Source organism: Scyliorhinus torazame, chromosome 14, assembly GCF_047496885.1.
Source record: "Scyliorhinus torazame isolate Kashiwa2021f chromosome 14, sScyTor2.1, whole genome shotgun sequence".
Taxonomy (NCBI): domain Eukaryota; kingdom Metazoa; phylum Chordata; class Chondrichthyes; order Carcharhiniformes; family Scyliorhinidae; genus Scyliorhinus; species Scyliorhinus torazame.
Window position 1 is genome coordinate 204156237 of NC_092720.1, and position 20557 is coordinate 204176793.

General features: G+C 49.6%; 1 protein-coding gene across 2 annotated transcripts in view; it reads right to left on the bottom strand.

Moving 5' to 3' along the window:
• Positions 1 to 7828: 7828 nt before the first annotated feature.
• The window catches only part of phf1 (PHD finger protein 1), a 65603-nt gene continuing 52874 nt past the window's right edge, over positions 7829 to 20557 (bottom strand). For both annotated transcript variants that reach the window (XM_072475467.1, XM_072475466.1), the window contains 4 exons: positions 16589 to 16712; positions 15697 to 15788; positions 14621 to 14713; positions 7829 to 11695 (listed from right to left, as the gene is read on the bottom strand). In XM_072475467.1, the coding sequence (XP_072331568.1) occupies positions 11341 to 11695; positions 14621 to 14713; positions 15697 to 15788; positions 16589 to 16712 (664 nt within the window). In that variant the 3' untranslated portion in view covers positions 7829 to 11340. The remainder of the gene's footprint in view (positions 11696 to 14620; positions 14714 to 15696; positions 15789 to 16588; positions 16713 to 20557) is intronic.

A 20557-nucleotide genomic window follows, 5' to 3' on the forward strand; every position in this document is an offset into this window, starting at 1 on the left:
GAGTTCAAGACGTTTATCTTCTGCCCCTCTGCCTTGCAATTCACCAGGAAGATTTCACTTTCTCTCAAGTTGAGTTTGTAGCCCAAGAAGGCTCCAAACTCTTTCAATTAAAAAAAAAAAAATTTAGAGTATCCAATAATTTTTTTCCAATTAAGGGGCAATTTAGCATGGCCAATCCATTTACCTGCACATCGTGAGACCCACGCAGACACGAGGAGAATGTGCAAACTCCACATGAACAGTGACCCGGGGCCTGGATTGAACCTGGGTCCTCGGCGCTGTGAGGCAGCAGTGCTAACCACTGCGCCACCGTGCTGCCATCCAAACTGTTTCAAGAAAACCATGATTGCCTTCTTGCTGCTTTGTGGGTCTGCGAAGTAGAGGCGCAGGTCATCGGCATAGAGCGAGACTCTGTGCTTTCTGTCTCTTAGCCGGATCACCTCTGGTGTTCTCTCCCTGGGTGGGGTCAGCAGGCACCTGATGTTCGACATTGGCTGCCCATCCTTAACAAAGCCCATCTGGTCCTTTGCAACCACCTCTGGTACGCAGTTCTCCATTTTCTTGGGGAGGATTTTGGCCAGTATTTTCGTGTGTACGTTTCGCCGTGACCTGGGTCTGTAGGACCCGTTTTCTGTTGGGTTTTAGCCCTTTTTGGGTATCAGCGAGATTGATGCTTGTGCCGGGGTAGGTGGCACTCTGCCCCTCGCCAGCGAGTCTGTGAATATCTCCCGCAGATGCAGGGCCAGTACCATCGCAAATGTTTTGTAGAAGTCCGCCGGGAATCCGTCTGGTCCTGGCGCCTTTCTCGCCTGCATGGAGTTGATGCTCTCCATGACTTCTCCAGTGCTGACAGTGCTTCCAGCCCCTGTTTCCTGTCCTCCCCCACAACTGGCATGTCCAACCCATTGAAGAACTGTTTCATCCCCAAGTCCCCTTTGGTGGGCTTGGAGGTGTACAGCCTCTGGTAGGAGACCTCAAATGCGACATTGACCTTTTCCGGCTCCCCTACTCGTTTGCCCTTGTTGACTCTAATCTGGACTATTTTCCTCATGGCTGCTGCTTTCTCAGCTGGTGAGCCAGCAGGCAGTTGGCTTTGTGTCCGTGCTCGTAAAGTGTCCCCCGTGCCTGGCGGAGTTGATGCACTGCTTTCCTTGTGGGAATTCCATTTGTAGCTTCTTCCTCTCGGCCTACGGTCAGAGCCGCGGAGTATCACCAGTTTACCTCCAGTATGGAGTTAACTATCTGTTGAGTAGCCACCCTCTCTTCTCTGTCTCTTTCACCCCTGATCACAGCATACAGCACTTCCCAGAGCGTGGAGAGTTGAGACCTCCCCATTCCGATTGTCAGTAATATACTCGTCCATGGCCTGTGATATTTTCTCACAGAAAGCCTTGGCGGCCAGGAGGCCGTGACAAACCTGCATGGGGGGTGCTGGGCCCGGCCCCTCTCCAACCTCACATCCATGTAGCGTGGAGCGTGGTCGGAGATTACGATCGCGGAGTGTTCTGCTCCTACGATCCCTGGAAGCACCGATTTCCCCACTACCAAGAAGTCAATCTGGGTGTATACGGTGTGCACCTGGAAGAAGAAGGGAACTCCTTCTCCCCTGGGTGGGTGAACCTCCATAGGTCCACTGCCCCCATTTGCTCCATTAACCGACCGAATTCCTTCGTCATATTAGAGGTCCTCCCTGTTTTGGGCTTCGACCAGTCTGCCCGTGGGTCCTATACACAGTTAAAATGATCAGTCGGTGTGTATCGATGTCGGGGATTTTCACCATGGTCTTCTTTATAAACATCATGTCGTACATGTTGACCCGGGCCACTGGTGCCCCATTCAGGACACCGCTGACCATGACATACCGCCCCCTGGGTCCGTAATCATCCTTATCAGAGTAAACGCCGTCCTCTTATTTAATAGAATGGCTGCCCCCCTGGCTCTCATCCCGTAGCAGGAATGGTAGGTCTGTCCCACCCAGTCCTTCCTTACCCACAGTCGTTTCTTCTCCCTCAGGTGCGTCTCTTGGAGGAAGACTATGTCGGCTTTTATACTTTTCAGGTGGGCAAAGACTCTGGACATTTTCACTGGGCCATTAAGTCCCCTTGACTTTCCAGGTGACTATTCTGATGGGGGGGGGTTGTGTTTTTTTTTGCCCCCCCCCCTCCTACGGGATCAACCATACTTACCTTGTGGATGCGCCTCTGCACTCTGGGGTTCCCCTTTGTTAGGGGGCCATCCAAAATGGCCATGGTCACCGTACTCACCATGAGGCCAGGCCCCTGCACTCCGTGATTGTCCTTTGTCCAATGGCCTGTTGTAGCCAGCCTAGAGCCCTTGCCATCCTTGTCCCTATCTTTCCACTATGATTCGTCCCCCCCCAACCCTTGTCTTCTCCACCCCTCGTATTATTGTCCCTCCTCCCTACTCTCCTTTCCCCTTTTACAGCCCTAGCTGTCCCCCATTGGTGTTGTGTACCCCTCCATTGCCAGGCGTTCTCTCCTCTGCGGGAGTTGCGGCATGGTCCCCCCCCCCCCCCATCGTTTGTACCTCCTGGCACTAGCTTTTCTGCTAGTGTGGCGCCCCCCCCCCCCTCCTGGGGTTGGTTATGTGCCTAACCTTCACTCCGCTAGATGTTTTCCCCTCCTTCTCACTGGCTCCTTGTCTACGCTCCCCTTGTCCCTTCCTTCCTACATTCGGCTCCCGTATTCAGAGCAAGGCAGTGCAGTCCCGCGCAAATTGTCCCTCAGCTTCATTCAGTCCCTTATTTTGGTGATCTTTTTGCCGCTAGCGTTGCTGCTGGTTTCCCAGCCTGTTTTCCTGGACAAATTGGTCCGCACCTGCGGAGGGTCGTGAAGAAAAGCTCCCTGCCCTGGAATGTGACCCAGAGTTTAGTCGGGTAGAGCATGCCAAACTTCATTTTGCTCTTGCACAGGGCCACCTTCGCCCTATTGAACTCCGCCCGGCCCTTGGCCAGGTCTGCCTCAATGCCCTGATATATCCTGATCTGGTGCCCTTCCCAGTTGCCTAGCCCAGCACAGGATTCTTTCCCCGTCTTGGTTCAGTGCATTTTGACGATTGTCGCCCTCAGCTGCTCTCCGGCCCGGAGTGACTGGTGGGCTCGGTTTATTTCTGACAGGGTGGGGAAGCTGTCCCTTCCTTTCAGGTTTCCCAACTTCTGGGCCACAGTCTGTGGGGTCCCTGCCTCCAATCCCTTCCGGCAGGTCCACTATCCTGAAGTTTTGGCACCGTGATCGGTTCTCTTGGTCCTCTATTTTCCCTTTTAGTCTTCCCTGCGTCGGGGCCAACCTTGCCATTTCCGTCTCCAGGGCGGCGATACAGTCGCTCTGATCTGTTGAGGCTTTTTCTCGTTCCTTGGTGGTGTTCCCCTGGGCCTCCCGTTTCCTCTCTGCTTTGTCCAGGGCCACCAGTATGGTGGCCAGAGCCTCTGCGAAGGCCAGCTTGACCGCAGCTTGAATGTCGGTCTTTATCTCTTCTCTGAGCTCCTGAGTTCCCTGGAGAGGAACTTCCTCCCTCCGGTGAGGGGGAGCCCCGTGTGCAGTTTGCCGATCCCTCTCGTTCTGATGTGGCCGACTAACATAGTAAATAGAAGCAGGAGGAGACCATTCAGCCCTTCGAGCCTGCTTTGCCATTCATTATGATCATGGCTGCTCATCAAGTTCAATACCCTGATCCCGCCTTTCCCCATATCTCTTGATCCCTTTAGCCCCTAAGAGCTATATCTAATTCCATTTTGAAATTACACAGCGTAGGCGCACGGTGGCACAGTGGTTAGCGCTGCTGCCTCACGGCGCCAAGGACCCGGATTCGATCGCGGTCCCGGGTCAGTCTGTGTGGAGTTTGTGCATTCTCCCCCCCACAACCCAAATATGTGCAGGGTAGGTGGATTGGCCATGCTAAATTGCCCCTTAATTGGGAAAAAAGAGTTGGGTGCTCTAATTTTTTTAAAAAAATTACACAACATTTTGGCCTCAACTACTTTCTGTGGTAGCGAATTCCACAGATTCACCACTCCCTGGGTGAAGAAATTTTTCATCTCAGTCTTAAAAAGTTTACCACTAATCCTCAAACTATGACCCCTAGTTCTGGACTCCCCCACCATCGGGAACATTCTTTCTGAATCTACCCTGTCGAATCCTCCCACAGTCCAAAGATAAGCAGGTTAGGTGGGGTTGCAGAATTACAGGTATAGGGCAGGGTTGTGGGCTAGATAGTGTGCTCTTTCAGAAGGTCCATGTGGACGTCATGGGCCAAATGGCCTCCTTCTGCACTTTGGGGATTCTATGGGTCCAATATTTATCCCACAGTCAAAATCACGATTTAAAAATAATCTGGTCATCGCCAAGATTGCAGAGTGTGGGAGCTTGCCTTGCGCAAAATGGCTGCCGTGACGATACTTCAAAAGCCTTTCATTGGCCGTGAGGTTGTGACAGATCCTGTACAAACACAAGCCTTTCAGTTGGTATCTTTAAAATAAATGGAAAACACTGCGCTGACCCTGTCTTAATGTTTTTCTCCTTTATTCGCAGTTCCATTTTTTCCTGTTGTTATTAATGCGCGAAACCTTTATTGAGGCTTTAACTAAAACTCCTTTTCGTTTAAATAAGGGCCAGAAGATGCCCTGAGTTTCCCAGGGCCTGGACAGCAGGAAAGGCTGGCAATGATGTTCATCTCACTGTAAAACAGTTGCCAGGGCGACCCACTTGGCATCATAATGCCTGTGATTGGTCAGAGGACAGCCAAACTTTTTTTAAGGGAATGACAATCCATCGCTCTTAATTAGATCCACTCCTGAGTGGATGCATCCGTTGGTGAGTTGAAGGAGAACAATTTCATCAGTGGTGACATTCCCACTTGCAGCTCACGCAGGCGACAGTCAGTTGAAATCCCTGCCTCTAGAGGAGAGGTTGAATGTGTTGGGGGACTGTACTCAATGGAGTTTAGAAGAATGAAAAGCGACCATATTGAGACATATCGGATTCTCAGGGGGCTTGACAGGGTAGATACAGAGCAGTTGTTTCCCCTTGTGGGAGAGCCTAGGTCCAGAGGGCATTATCTCAGAGTAAGAGGTCGCCCATTTAAATCAGAGGAGGAATTTCTTCTCCCAGAGTAGGGAATCTGTGGAACTCTTTACCACAGAGAGCTGTAGAGGTTGAGATCGACAGATTTTTAATCAGAGGGAATCAAAGGTTTATGGGGATTGGGCGGGAAACTGGAGTCGAGGATTATACCAGATCAGCCGCGATCTCATTGAATAGCAGAGACAGAATGGGCCGAATGGCCTACTTGTGCTCCAACGTCCTGTGGAAGCGAGGGTGTTGGTCTGAGAATACTAGGCCACCCTCCTGGTGAGATATCTGCATCCAACAGGAGTTCCAACCTCTGCACAGCCCACCCTGGTCCCTTAATGACCTGTCCAGATAGAAGTGTACTTTTCATGTGGGCATGGCTGGCAGGCCAGCATTTGCTGTCCATAATTGCCCTCAAAATGTGCAGCGGTTTGGTACAACTGAATGGCTTGTGCAGACATTTTAGGAGACAGGAGACGACCACACCATCTTGAATCTGGAGTCACATGTAGACCAAACCTCAACGGTTATCGGTGAACCAGATGGGTTTTTACAACAATGTTCATTTCACACCCATTGCTTGAATGTGGGTATCAGAAACGTAATGACCATTTGGCGTTATTTTCATGGGATTCTTTCTCAATCTGTTCACGGGTTGAGGGTGCTGTCGGCTAGGCCTAGCATTTATCGTCGATCCCGGATAGCCCTTGAACTGATTCGCTTGCTGGGCCATTTCTGAGGCAGTAGTTAAGAGTCAGCCGCATTGCTGTGGATCTGGAGTAACGTGCAGGCCAGCCCAGCTAAGGACGGCAGATTTCCTCAGTGGACCAGATGGGGTTTTTTTTTTAACAAGGTTGATAAGTTTCACGGTCGCCATTACTAAGACTAGCATTTTTTTCCAGACTTTATTAACTAATATTAAATTCACCAGTTGCCATGGTGGGGGTTTGCCTGGGCCTCTGGATTACTAGCCCAGTGACATTACCACTCAGCACCATCGGAGTCAGAGATTGAGCTTCTGGTTGGGAATACAGTGGGAAAAGTGGGGCTGTGAGGGAAGAGATAACTGATGCAGTGCTGAGCTGCTGACTACAACACGGCAGAGGCACAGGCGTGTCAGTTTGTGCCCTCGTTTCCACATAGGCCACTGTTACATTTCAGGATGATGGTTTATGGAGTGAATCCAGAATGTTCTATAACTCATGGATGCTTCCTATGCAGCCTCTCTGGCTGTCCCACTGCTCATTCGCTCGCCTCGCTTTCCCACATCAACAGAGCAAAACCCAACAGAGCAAGCCAATCCCAACCCCAAGGAAAGGTCAATCAGAGCCACTTGATGGAACCTACTGGTTAGAAACCAACCCCCAGTGGTTATTGGTTAATGAACAATCCCTGCAGCCTATCACTCAGTGGCACAGTGGTTAGCACTGCTGCCTCACAGCCCAATGGACCTGGATTCAATTCCGACCTTTGGTGACTGCGTGGAGTTTGCACACTTGCCCTGTAACTGCGTAGGTTCCTCCCAAAGAAGTGCAGGTTAGTAGATTTTCAGGGTTATGGTGAGGGACTGGCCTAGGTTGTGTGCTCTTTCAGAGGGTTGGGTGCCAGCTCGATGGGCTGAAAGGCCTCCTTGTGCACAATAGATACTCTATGAAACCCCAGTCTTTCAGTTAGTAATCAAGCCGGCCGGTTAAGGGCTCTCCATCAGCGACTGTAGCCTGGGACTATTGGGTATCAGAGGCCTGGTTCATTGTTTTTAAATTCGACCATGGGATGTGAACCCATTTATTACCCGTCACTAATTGTCCTCGAGAAAGTGTGGTCCATGTTGTGTAAATACAACCACAGTGAGTTGCAGGATGGTGACCCAGCGACAGTGAAGGAACGGCGACGTATTTCCAAGTCAGGATGCTGATCGACTCGGAGGGGAACCCCCAGGTGGTGGGGCTCCCAGGTATCTGCTGGCCTGCTTCTTTCCAGGTCATGGGTTGGGACGGTGCTGTCCAAGGAGCCTTGGCGAGTTTTCACAGGGCATCTTGCATACGGTGCATGCAGCTGCCACAGGGCATCTTGCATAGGGTGCATGCAGCTGTCACAGTGTGGGGATGGGAATGTTGAAGGCAGTGGATGGGAGGCCAATTAAGTGAGGCTGCTTTGGCCTGGATGGTGTTGAGCTTTGCGAGGATTGTTGGAGCTGCACTCACCTTGCCAAGCATCAGAGTGAATGCATGCGGCAGTGGGCAAGACAACCAGGCCTCATGCTAACAGATGAAGAATTCTGGCAGCCAAGAGTGTGGGGCGGGAGGGGGGGGGCGGCGGCCATGACTTTAAAATTTGAACTAAGGGTGACGTCAGGAAGCAGTGTGTGGAAAGTTGGAACTCCATGTTGAGTCTAGTGGATCAATTGTAAATTCCAAATCTTGTGATGGTATAGATTATCAATGCGAAACCAAGGCAGGGCAGAAAGAATGAAGATGTTGATCAGCCATGGTCCACTGGAATGGACCAGGAGGTGCCGGAGGGGCCCAATGAACTTCAGTCACTTCCCTATCCCACGCCGCCATGTTGTGTCCCATTGAAAGGAGAAATGCAGAGACACCAAGTGCTTTGGAAGACATTACATATGAAGAGGGGGGAAAAAAAACAAGGAGAGATCTCTCGCCATCCAAAGCACCTAATTCTACAAAAAAATATTGTTTGCAGGAGAGGGGGAAAAAATAAACTCCATTTTACAAAATAAATTTTACACAAACAAAACAAAACCTTTATTTTTATATAATATATCTATATATATATATTTATATATATGTGTGTATATGTATGCATTTGTGTGTGTGTGTGGGAAGTGTGTAAAATTTTGATTTTAAATTACAGAATAGCAAAATAATCTCTTCGCCCTCCCCAACCCAAAAAAGGACCTTGAGCCATCGGGAAAGCAGGGGCTAGTCCCAGTTCCGTGACCGGGCCCCATTGTGTCAACGTTAGGCTTCTAAATACGGATGATATAACTTGGTTTTCCGAACCCATCCTCTTATCAGGCAAGCAAAGGGGAGGAAACAAAAAAACAACCCACGAGCTCAGGGATGGGGGTGTGGGGGGGTAACAGCAACACCGCTGCCCGGAGGGAGCTCACCGCCTCGCAGAAAGACGAGGTTACACCATCGGCAGAGGACGAACAGGCTGCGGTTTCCTCTGATGGAAAAGAGAAGGTGGAGGGGAATCTCCATTAGAGAGGCCTTAAAAACTACCAAAGATTTTATCTCTGCCCCCTCCCGTCCCCCCCTCCCCCTCCTCAATTGGAGCAGGCACAGAGCGTTCCCACTGCTGGGGAGAGACCAGAACGAGGGATCGTAAACATGAGGAAGTCACCAAAGATACCCACAGGGTGTTTCAGAATGGACGCCCTTTACCCAGAGTGTGGTGAGAAGGCGGAACCCGCTGCCAGCACTGAACAGGTGAGCTGAATACCATTTCAAGACAAAGTCCAGCAGGCGAGTGAGTGGTAGAAGGAGGAAAGGGAGGTTAGGAGTTAAGACGAGGGTAGGTCGGCGGCTCAAAGCCAGCGGTTGGGCAGAAGGAGCTGCGGGGGGGGCTGTGGAATCCTATCAGAACCACTAATTTCCCTGTGATCAGGCGTGCCTATCTAATGGTGAAGCAACATGTTGTGACGCCAACTTGCCCAAGTGGATACCATTACCCTCTTTGCCACCTAAACAGCTAACAGCCGGCCCGTCACTGGCTTGTTTAGTGCGTCGGGAGGACACATGGGCAGTGTAAACCCTGTCTAAGGGGAATCTTGCTCTGCAGGTACCAGGTTTCCCACCTTGAAAATGGAGTAAAACTCTGTGGGTCTACTGGCTTCACCAACAGGACGTGTTCCGCTTGCTAAGGCCGCTTCCTAAATAGTTGGGCGGAGGGGGAAGGGGGGTTAGCAAGTGACTTAATTCTCCACACCTCTGCCCAGCTTTTACACAAATGAACAGGAAGCTCAAAATGAAAAGGTGAATAAAGCGTGCTGACAGGGAGATGTTCCTTCAGACTTCAGCAACAGCGTGCAAGGCAGAGAGGGAGAGCGAGCGTGCAAGGCAGAGAGGGAGAGTGAGCGTGCAAGGCAGAGAGGGAGAGCGAGCGTGCAAGGCAGAGAGGGAGAGCGAGCGTGCAAGGCAGAGAGGGAGAGCGAGCGTGCAAGGCAGAGAGGGACAGCGAGCGTGCAAGGCAGAGGGAGAGCGAGTGTGCAAGGCAGAGAGGGCGAGCGAGCGTGCAAGGCAGAGAGGGAGAGCGAGCGTGCAAGGCAGAGAGGGAGAGCGAGCGTGCAAGGCAGAGAGGGAGAGCGAGCGTGCAAGGCAGAGGGAGAGCGAGCGTGCAAGGCAGAGAGGGAGAGCGAGCGTGCAAGGCAGAGAGGGAGAGCGAGCGTGCAAGGCAGAGAGGGAGAGCGAGCGTGCAAGGCAGAGAGGGAGAGCGAGTGTGCAAGGCAGAGAGGGAGAGCGAGTGTGCAAGGAAGAGAGGGAGAGCGAGCGTGCAAGGCAGAGAGGGTGAGCGAGCGCGTAAGGCAGAGACAGAGCACTCAAGGCAGAGAGAGACAGAGAGCACTCAAGGCAGAGAGCGCACAAGGCAGAGACAGAGAGCATACAACGCAGAGGTAGAGAGCGCGCAAGGTAGACAGACAGAGCGCACAAGGCAGAGAGAGCAAGGCAGGGAGAGAGAACGAGGCAGCGAGGGAGAGCAAGGCAGGGAGAGAGAGCAAGGCAGGGAGAGAGAGCAAGGCAGAGAGAGAGAGCAAGGCAGAGAGAGAGAGCAAGGCAGAGAGAGAGAGCAAGGCAGAGAGAGAGAGCAAGGCAGGGAGAGAGAGCAAGGCAGGGAGAGAGAGCAAAGCAGGGAGAGAGAGAGAGCAAGGCAGGGAGAGAGAGAGAGCAAGGCAGGGAGAGAGAGCAAGGCAGGGAGAGAGAGCAAGGCAGGGAGAGAGAGCAAGGCAGGAATGAGAGAGACAGACAGACAGAGGGTGCAAGATAGAGGGGGAACAAATCATGAGGTAAAGAAAAAGGCAAAAGCATGCAGAGCGAGGAGGTGTTGTGGCCAGGGTCAGTGTCCCTGCCTCTAAAGCAGAAGCTCTGGGTTCGATTCCCACCCCAGGACTTGATGGTCAAGGAAGGTATGTTCATAACAGTGAAACTTGGTGAATGTGTCAACCGGTAAAATCCTTCCAAACAGGCCAATGTCTGGTGGCAAGAATGGGGGACTCCTGGTCAGCTGGATTTGAAGTGGCGCCCGCCCGTCAATATAAGCCTCTGGTGACAGGCGTTCCAGGAAAAAACTCGCTCTGGGAACAGATTAAATTCTATCTTGTGCACCATAGGTGCCGGAAGAAAAACAACAAACAGCACAAAAAGAGGACAACAGGACAGAGAAATGCACACAGGGAGAACCTACAGAGCGAGAGGGGGGAGAGGGAGAGATAGAAAGGAAGGACACACATGCAACGTCGAGAAGCAGAGGGAGTCAGTCTGGGAATGAGGGGTACGAGTCTCAGACACAGAGAAGGAACAGGGCAGAAGGCAGAACAGGTCAATGGGCAACTGGAGCAGAGCACAAACATAGAGAGGATTAATTTACATAGGGGACAAGGAGGGAGGAGGAAGAGAGCCTTCTACATAATCCCTTGTGACTCCCGTCTCAGTCCGATATACATCAATCTCAAGTCAATGCACAGTCCCATCCACATTTCCCCCTCCCCCGCAGCACCCCAGTCTGAACCCGCCAGGGCCTCTGGCACAGCCTGATTCACATCCCCCTGGTCCTCAGCACAGTCTGATCCACATCCCCCAGAAACCCTGACACAGTCTAACCCACCCAGGAACAGTCTGATCCACATCCTCCTGCACCCCGAGCAGGATCTGAGCCCCCCCACCCACCGTTCCACCTTGGTCCATAACTCTGGCTGCACAATTGGCCTGCTCCTGTTTGATTCCCCTTCGCCCATAACGGTGTTATCGCCACGTGGCCAGCTCAGGTTTGTCTCTGTGTGAGGGCACATACTCCAGCATCCTATGACAGAGAGCAAAAGGAATCAAGCCTGTCAAAGACTTCCAAAGATTAAAAACAGTTGACGTGAAATCCTGAAACCCTGATGTGCCCGGCGCCGATCAGGAGCCCGATTCGAGAGAAGCTGCTTTAGTTTGGCACTTGGCTCTTTGCCGTCTCCCTCCAGTTCCCCGGACTCCTGCCTGCCGGATTGGCCTGGTTTTCGGAGTGTCTGCTAAAATATGGAGGAGCCGCCCCACTCCACCAGGTACTGCACCTTGTTGTCCAGCGTCAGTCTGCGGGCAAGGATTCGCACAGTCTCACCCCGCGCCAGTCTGCCCATTGCCCCGAAGTAGCTGTTGACCGACGAACGCAGGTAGGAAAGTGGCAGGTCGTCATCGCTGGAGTCACACGGAGACCGGGTATCCATCGGGTTGTCAGAACCGTCCTCCTCCTCCTCGTCATCCTCCTCTTCCTCGTCCTCTTGCTCCGTCTCAGCAGGGTCGAGTAGATGCTCATCCACACCCTCCTCTCCATCCGACAGGCGGCCACTGGTGCCAACAGCCTTCGCTTGATTGCCCGAGTTCTCGCTGAGATGCAAAAGAGGGGAAGAAGGGTTAAGTCAATCAGCCATCTGAATGGCAGGCGTCAGTACTGTGAGCAGGAGGGAGAGAGGTGGCGAGCAAGCATCGCAAGCGGGAGGGAGAGCGGGTGGAGAGAGTCTGCGAGCAGGAGGGTGAGCCTGTGGAGAGAGTCTGCAGGCGGGAGGGTGAGCGTGCGGAGTCCCGCGAGCAGGAGGAGAGAGTACAAGTGGGAGGGTGGGCGGGTGGAGAGTAGTGCGAGCAGGAGGGAGAGTGGGTGGAGAGATTACTGAGAGCGTAAGGGTGGAGGGAGAGAGTACCGCGAGGAGGGAAAACGGATGGAGAGAGTACTACGAACGGGGGGAGCGGGTGGTGACAATACTACGAATGGGAGGGAGAGTGAGTGTTATACCCTGTAACACACAGTGTGTTATATAATATATACAGGAGTGTTATACCCTGTAACACAGTGTGTTATATAATATATACAGAGTGTTATACCCTGTAACACACAGTGTGTTATATAATATATACAGGAGTGTTATACCCTGTAACACAGTGTGTTATATAATATATACAGAGTGTTATACCCTGTAACACACAGTGTGTTATATAATATATAGAGTGTTATACCCTGTAACACACAGTGTGTTATATAATATATACAGAGTGTTATACCCTGTAACACACAGTGTGTTATATAATATATACAGAGTGTTATACCCTGTAACACACAGTGTGTTATATAATATATACAGAGTGTTATACCCTGTAACACACAGTGTGTTATATAATATATACAGAGTGTTATACCCTGTAACACACACTGTGTTATATAATATATACAGAGTGTTATACCCTGTAACACACAGTGTGTTATATAATATATACAGAGTGTTATACCCTGTAACACAGTGTGTTATATAATATATACAGAGTGTTATACCCTGTAACACACAGTGTGTTATATAATATATACAGAGTGTTATACCCTGTAACACACAGTGTGTTATATAATATATACAGAGTGTTATACCCTGTAACACACAGTGTGTTATATAATATATACAGAGTGTTATACCCTGTAACACACAGTGTGTTATATAATATATACAGTGTTATACCCTGTAACACACACTGTGTTATATAATATACACAGAGTGTTATACCCTGTAACACAGTGTGTTATATAATATATACAGAGTGTTATACCCTGTAACACACAGTGTGTTATATAATATATACAGAGTGTTATACCCTGTAACACACAGTGTGCTATATAATATATACAGGAGTGTTATACCCTGTAACACACAGTGTGTTATATAATATATACAGAGTGTTATACCCTGTAACACACAGTGTGTTATATAATATATACAGAGTGTTATACCCTGTAACACAGTGTGTTATATAATATATACAGAGTGTTATACCCTGTAACACACAGTGTGCTATATAATATATACAGGAGTGTTATACCCTGTAACACACAGTGTGTTATGTAGTATATACAGGAGTGTTATACCCTGTAACACACAGTGTGTTATATAATATATACAGAGTGTTATACCCTGTAACACAGTGTGTTATATAATATATACAGAGTGTTATACCCTGTAACACACAGTGTGCTATATAATATATACAGGAGTGTTATACCCTGTAACACAGTGTGATATATAATATATACAGAGTGTTATACCCTGTAACACAGTGTGATATATAATATATACAGAGTGTTATACCCTGTAACACACAGTGTGCTATATAATATATACAGGAGTGTTATACCCTGTAACACAGTGTGATATATAATATATACAGAGTGTTATACCCTGTAACACAGTGTGATATATAATATATACAGGAGTGTTATACCCTGTAACACAGTGTGATATATAATATATACAGAGTGTTATACCCTGTAACACAGTGTGGTATGTAGTATATACAGGAGTGTTATACCCTGTAACACAGTGTGTTATATAATATATACAGGAGTGTTATACCCTGTAACACACAGTGTGTTATGTAATATATACAGAGTGTTATACCCTGTAACACACAGTGTGTTATATAATATATACAGGAGTGTTATACCCTGTAACACACAGTGTGTTATATAATATATACAGGAGTGTTATACCCTGTAACACACAGTGTGTTATATAATATATACAGAGTGTTATACCCTGTAACACACAGTGTGTTATATAATATATACAGGAGTGTTATACCCTGTAACACACAGTGTGTTACATAATATATACAGAGTGTTACCAACTGTGTTGCAGTGAAATGCAGTAACATGGGGAGAATTTGTGCCAGAGCTTTTAAGATAAATTAGTTTGTGCTTGAAGCAGAAAACGTTGCAGGGTCTCGGTGTGGATGACAGGACAAAGACAGTGAGATTGGTTCGGGACTTCTTGTGATGGGCAAAAATATCTCCTTCATGGGGCCGCCATCCAGATTTCAAATGGCTCCTTTGTTGCACAGAACCAAGTCCCTACATTTGGCTGCACGGTGGCACAGTGGTTAGCACTGCTGACATACTGTAGCAGGGACCCAGGTTCAATTCCGACCTCGGGTGACTGTGTGGAATTTCCACATTCTCCCTGTGTCTGCGTGGGTTTCCTTTGCTGCTCCGGTTTCCTCCCACAGTCCAAGGAAGTGTAGGTGGGGTGGCTCGGCCATGATAAAATTGCCCTTAAGTGTTCAAAGATGCGCAGCTTAGGCGGCATTTTGGGGTTACGGGAATAGGCCGGGGCTGGGTCATCTTTCAGAAGGTGTGTGGAGGCCCGATGGCCTCCTTCTGCACTGTGGGAATTCTAAGATTCTATGGCTTGTGTGGCAGGATGTCACAGTGCGGTGTGGGTTGTGGGACTGGGGAGGAATGTGGGTAAGGGACATACGATGAGCAACCAGACTCACCCATATTCAAACGAGGAGGAGGACGATGACTCCAGGCTGCGGACATTGTTGGAAGATGGCTGAATTGACGCGTACATCATCTTTGGAGGTGTTCTAGCAAAAGAGGAGAGCGAGAGTGAAAAGGTGGTCCGGCCTCCTTCTCCCTGCACCACAATCCGCAGGCTTATTTACACATCGAGCCGTCCTAAAACTGGAATGCACTGCTTAAACTCAATCGGCAGACTGGGCCTCCTCCTGTCCCTTTATGGCTTAATCGCAACTTTGAAAATGAATGATGTAAATACTTGAAGTGGCACCTTAATGTGAGTTACTCCCCCAGGATTCCCAGCCTCTGACCTGCTCTGATAGCCACAGTATTTATATGGCTGGTCCAGTTCAGTCTCTGCTCAATGGTTAGATTCTCTCTTACATAGAAAATAACAGGAGGAGGCCATTCGGCCCTTCGAGCCTGCTCCGCCATTCATTATGATCATGGCTGGTCATCCAATTCAATATCCTTATCCCGCTTCCTCCCCACATCCTTTGATCCCCTTCGCTCTAAGTGCCACATCTAACTGCTTCTTGAAAACATACAATGTTTTGGCCTCAACGACTTCCTGTGGTAATGAATTCCACAGTCCGACCACTCTCTGGGTGAAGAAATGTCTCCTTATCTCTGTCCTAAATGGTTTCCCCCATATCCTCCAATTGTGACCCCTGGTTCTGAACACCTCTACCACTGGGAGCATCCTTCCTCTTGAGTTGGAGATGGTCACTGCCAGGCAGTCTCTTTGTAATATCTGAAGGGCTAACCTTGCACAACCTCCAGGGTTGGAATGTCTACTCTGTCGCTCAGTGGCCAAGGGTACATGACCATGGCCCTCCAAACAGCTGTAGCCCTACTGAGTAGCGCACAACCTTCCATGTATAGATCCAATACGATGAATAGAAGGATCGTCCAGCAGGTGCCTAGGAATCCTTGCCATCATTCGGTCTATCCTCAGCCCAGAAGATGGGCCTAAAACCAAGGGGGTGAAGACAAACGTCCAGAGCTTCCCACACACCCCAATCCCACCACTTGTGACTCGTCCACTTACCTTTCCGTGCTCTCCCGGATGGGGCACGTGTTGGCGCTGCCTCTGCAGCCCTGATAGGACTGGTTGGGGCTGGAAGGATTCGCTACCACGTTCTGCAGGCACAAAAACACCAAAGCGTCAGCTTGTACACAGCGCTTGCATCAGCCCCCCCCCGACCACCAGCACAAAAGTGGCTGAAGACCAGGTTGAGAGACCTTATCCACAAATCTGTAACATCGACTCTCTCAGCGTGTCCCGTGCCAATCATTCAACTAAATCAAACTGCTCAGGGCTGCAGTTCTCAGTAACCAAGGAACCTCGTACAGGCCGGAACGGAAATCTGGAACTCCCTCCGCCCCAAAGGGTTATGGATGGCGTGGGTCAATTGGAACTTTCAATATGGAGCTCCATAGATTTTGTTGGGCAGGTGTATCGAGGGGTGTGAAGCAAAGATGAGCAAATGGAGTTGAGATGCAGAACGGTGGAACAGACTAGAAGGACTGAATGGCCCCTTTCTCTATTCCCTTTGTATGACACACACATGTCCACCTGCGTTATCTGCTTTACATGATTCCTCTCTCAATCTTTCCCCCGTTTGCCTATGCGCTGATCTCTTCCCCGGCTGAGCGTGTTGAGGGTTACACAGTCAAGGTGGGTGACTGGAGCATTGATAAGTCAATAATTTAAGTCAATGGTGGAGCAAACCCGAGGGGCTGATTGGTCTAATCCTCTTCCTACGATCCTAAGGACTTCTGGTTGCCTTCTTCTCTCAGTTGGATTTTCAGGCCCTCAGCCTCTCTTCACCCCCTCGCAAATCTCTCTCCGACCTCCTGCCCACACGCTCTCTCTCGCTCTATACAACCCAACCACCACCACATTCTTCCCGGCAACCCCACCACCCCAGGCTGGTTACCTGACTGATGGCTTTCTGCAGCAGCCGACGTGCTCGTCTGGTCTTCAGCTCGTACAGGTCCTGCGGGTCTCTGTGGCGAGGGGTTCTCTTGGCCTTCAGCTTCTTCATCCCCTCGAGCATGGACCTGGAGTGGGAGGGGACGAGGAGGGAGTGGGGGACGGAGGTGCACAAATAATGTCAAACCCCTTCAAAATTTGCCCTTCCTAAGGGATGGTACATAGCGTTGTGGGCACTGCACTGAGCCAAAAGGAGGAGAAGGGGGGGGACGGACAGAAGGGCACAAAGCAGTTGTACCATATTCCCCATGACTCCCTGTTCATACTCCCCGCCCGCCCGCCAGCTCCAACCTCAGAGTCAGGGTAAACAGCCGGTTCAGGCTGGACCACATCAAAAAAGGCAAGGAGCAGAAATTATTTCCTCACCCTTGATCTGAAGTGGCTGTTTAATGGGAATTGACACAAACGACCCGAGGGGAGATGAGGACTAACAAAACAAAATCTCGTATCGCAACAGTTGTTGTGATCTGCAATGCGCTGGATCAATTGTAACTTCCCGAAGGAAGTTGGATAAGTACTGAAGCTGGTACATGTGGAGAAATAAGAGGGAGTGCGACTAATGGATAGATTTTTAAAGGAGGTGGCACTGGTATGATGGGCCGAATGGTCACCTCCTGTGCTGTATCATTCTAAGAAGTGGGGATACTTGTTTTTATTTGTGCAGGGGCCTCCCCACTCCCCTTTACTAATATGCCACTTGAAGCCTTCCAGTGTCCGATAATCATGTATAACCGTTAACCATTTGCAGCAACATCGAATTCCAGTTGCTGGTTATGGTGTATCAGGTGCTGCCTAAAATCTGGGCAGAAAGGGCTGTGCTGAGTCACTAATTCAACTATCCCATTTCCATCTCCTTTACCCTTACACCATCATTTGTCATTTAATCTTTCCTGCCTGTCGCAAACCGCTCCCTCCGTGACACCCTGATGCACTTCTCCATCACCACAATACCCCATCGCCTTCCCACATAATCACAGATGTTTGTGAAAATGATATAGAAGAAAATGTCGGGGGGGGAGATAACAGTTTGCAGATGACGCGGGATGGTTGACTGTAAAGAAGGTCTTAGGTTACAGGAGAATATGGGTGGCTGGTAGATTTAACCCTGAAAAGTGTGAGGTGATGCACTTTGGAAAGAGCAACACGACACTGGAGTACTGTGAATGGCCGGATACTAGGAAGCTCAGAGAACAGAGGGATCTTAGTGTGTTTGTCCACAGATCCCTGGCAGGACAGGTGAATAGGGTAAATAAGAAGGCATACTTGCCTTTATCAGTCGTGGAATAGATTATAAGAGCAGGGCAGTTATACATAGATACATACAGAGAAGATAGGAGCAGGAGGAGGCCTTTTGGCCCTTCGAGTCTGCTCCATTCATCACGATCATGGCTGATCATCCAACTCAATAGCCTAATCCTGCTTTCCCCCCATAGCCTTTGATCCCATTCTCCCCAAGTGCTATATCTAGCCACCTCTTGAATATATTCAAAGTTTTAGCATCAACTACTTCCTGCGATAATGAATTCCACAGGCTCACCACTCTTTCTGTGAAGAAATGTCTCCTCATCTCTGTACGAAATGGTTTACCCTGAATCCTCAGACTGTGACCCCTGGTTCTGGACACACCCATCATTGGTAACATCTTCCCTGCATCGACCCTGTCTAGTCCTGTTGGAATTTTAAAAATCTCTATGAGATCCCAAGGACTTTGGTGAGGAGTACGGTGTTCAGTTCTGGTCGCCACACGATAGGAAGGATATGACTGCACCAGAGAGGGCCCAGAGGAGATTCACCAGGAAGTTGCCTGGGATGGAGCGCGTTAGCTATGAGGAGAGGCTGGCTAAGCTCGCGTTGTTTTCTTTGGAGCAGAAAAGCTGAAGGGGGGACACCTGATTGAGGTGTGTAAAATAATGAGGGGCATGGGCAGGGTGGGTATAAAGCCACTGTTCCCCTTAGTTGGAAGAGTCAATAACAAGGGGATAAGTTTTAAGGTGAAAGGCAGGAGGTTGAGAAGAGATCTGAGGAATACTCTTTTCACCCAGAGGGTGGTGAGAATCTGGGTGCACTGCCTGACAGGGTAGCTGAGGCAGGAAACCTCACAATCTTTAAAAAGTACTTGGATGAGCAACATTCAAAGATGTGGGCCAAGTGCTGATAAATGGGATTAGTGTAGATTAGTATCTTTTGTCGGTCCAGGCTTGATGGGCCTCTTCTGGACATAGAACATACAGTGTAGAAGGAGGCCATTCGGCCCATCGAGTCTGCACCGACCCACCTAAGCCCTTCACTTCCACCCTATCCCCATAATCCAATAACCCCTCCTAACCTTTTTGGACACTAAGGGCAATTTATCATGGCCAATCCACAACCTGCACGTCTTTGGACTGTGGCAGGAAACCGGAGCACCCGGAGGAAACCCACGCAGACACGGGGAGAACGTGCAGACTCCGCGGTCTCCCCTACATTGGAGAGACTAAACAGGCTGGGTGACTGCTTTGCAGAACACCTTTGCTCAGTCCGCAAGCATGACCACAACCTTCCTGTCTCTTACCATTTTAACTCATCATCATGTCCTCATGCCCACAAGTCTGCCCTTGGCCTGCTGCAAGGTTCTGGTGAAGCCCAAGGTTCTGGTGAAGCCCAAGGGTCCGGTGAAACCCAAGGGTCCAGTGAAACCCAAGGCAAACTGGAGAAACAAGACCTCATCTTTACAGCCTTCCGGACTCAACATTGAGTTCAACAACTTCAGGCCATGATTGCCCTCCATTTTGATTTTTTTTCTCAACCCTCTCCTCCGCAGGCCCATCTGTCACTTGTTCTTCAGCTCTGCTTTCACCTTTGTTCTGCTATGAACCCATTCTTCTACCTTACTTGTATGCCACTATTAGCACCCTATTTAGTCTTTAACACGTCCATTAGCATTCCATTTGTCTTGTGTCTGTGTCATCCTGGTCAATCTCGCCTGAGCTCCAACCTATCACTGACTGCGCCACCCCCACTTGAACAATCTAAAATCCATCACATTTCTCCTTCCCTATAGGGACTCGAAACATTAACTCTGCTTCTCCCTCCAAACCTGCTGAGTCTTCCCAGTCTTTTCTGCTTTCATTGCAGCCCCTCCCCCGTTTGTTCTTCCTTCCCCCTCCCCTGTGCTGGAGTAAAACCGGTTACATCGCAAGCTTGAGTTCTGAGGAAATGTCATTGACCCGGAATAGAACATAGAACAGTACAGCACAGAACAGGCCCTTCGGCCCGCCATGTTGTGCCGAGCTTTGTCCGAAACCAAGATCAAGCTATCCCACTTTTTCTTTCACCCGCCCCGGAGTCTGCCCTGACCTGCTTGGCATTGCCGGCTTCTTCCTCAAGTAAATCACATTTGGATAATGTTCATTTTGTGCCGTTCAACCTTTCTAAATGTCCTCCAAGTGCATGTTGGAGTTGTAGTTTCCACTGAAAATGATGAATACAAGTAGGGACAACACAGGGGCGCAGGCTGAATAACTGGGCGACATCATTTCATTAATCGTGCACTGAGATAGGGCGATAGCCTTTGTCGTATTTTAAGGGGTTCATCTCTCATTTTGGCTGTTTGACCCGTCCCTCAAGGGGTGGCGATTGTCCCTTACTTCTCGGACAGCCTGTGGGGACATTGACCCCAGGTGAGTCTGAGTGATTCCAGTGGGACTGCGATGGAGCCATCCAGCAGAGAGATGATAATGTTGTGACTCAATGAGATAAAGTGGAAGCTTATTTGATTTTGACCCAACCCCCTCCTTGCTGCTATGGCCTCAGTCAAACCTCAATCACGACCCCCACTTTTACAATCACCAATAAACTCCCTTTCCCCGCCCCAAACTCTGGTCTAAGCGTCCTTTATATTACTCCACACTGTTGTGCCTGACTATAGTTTTGT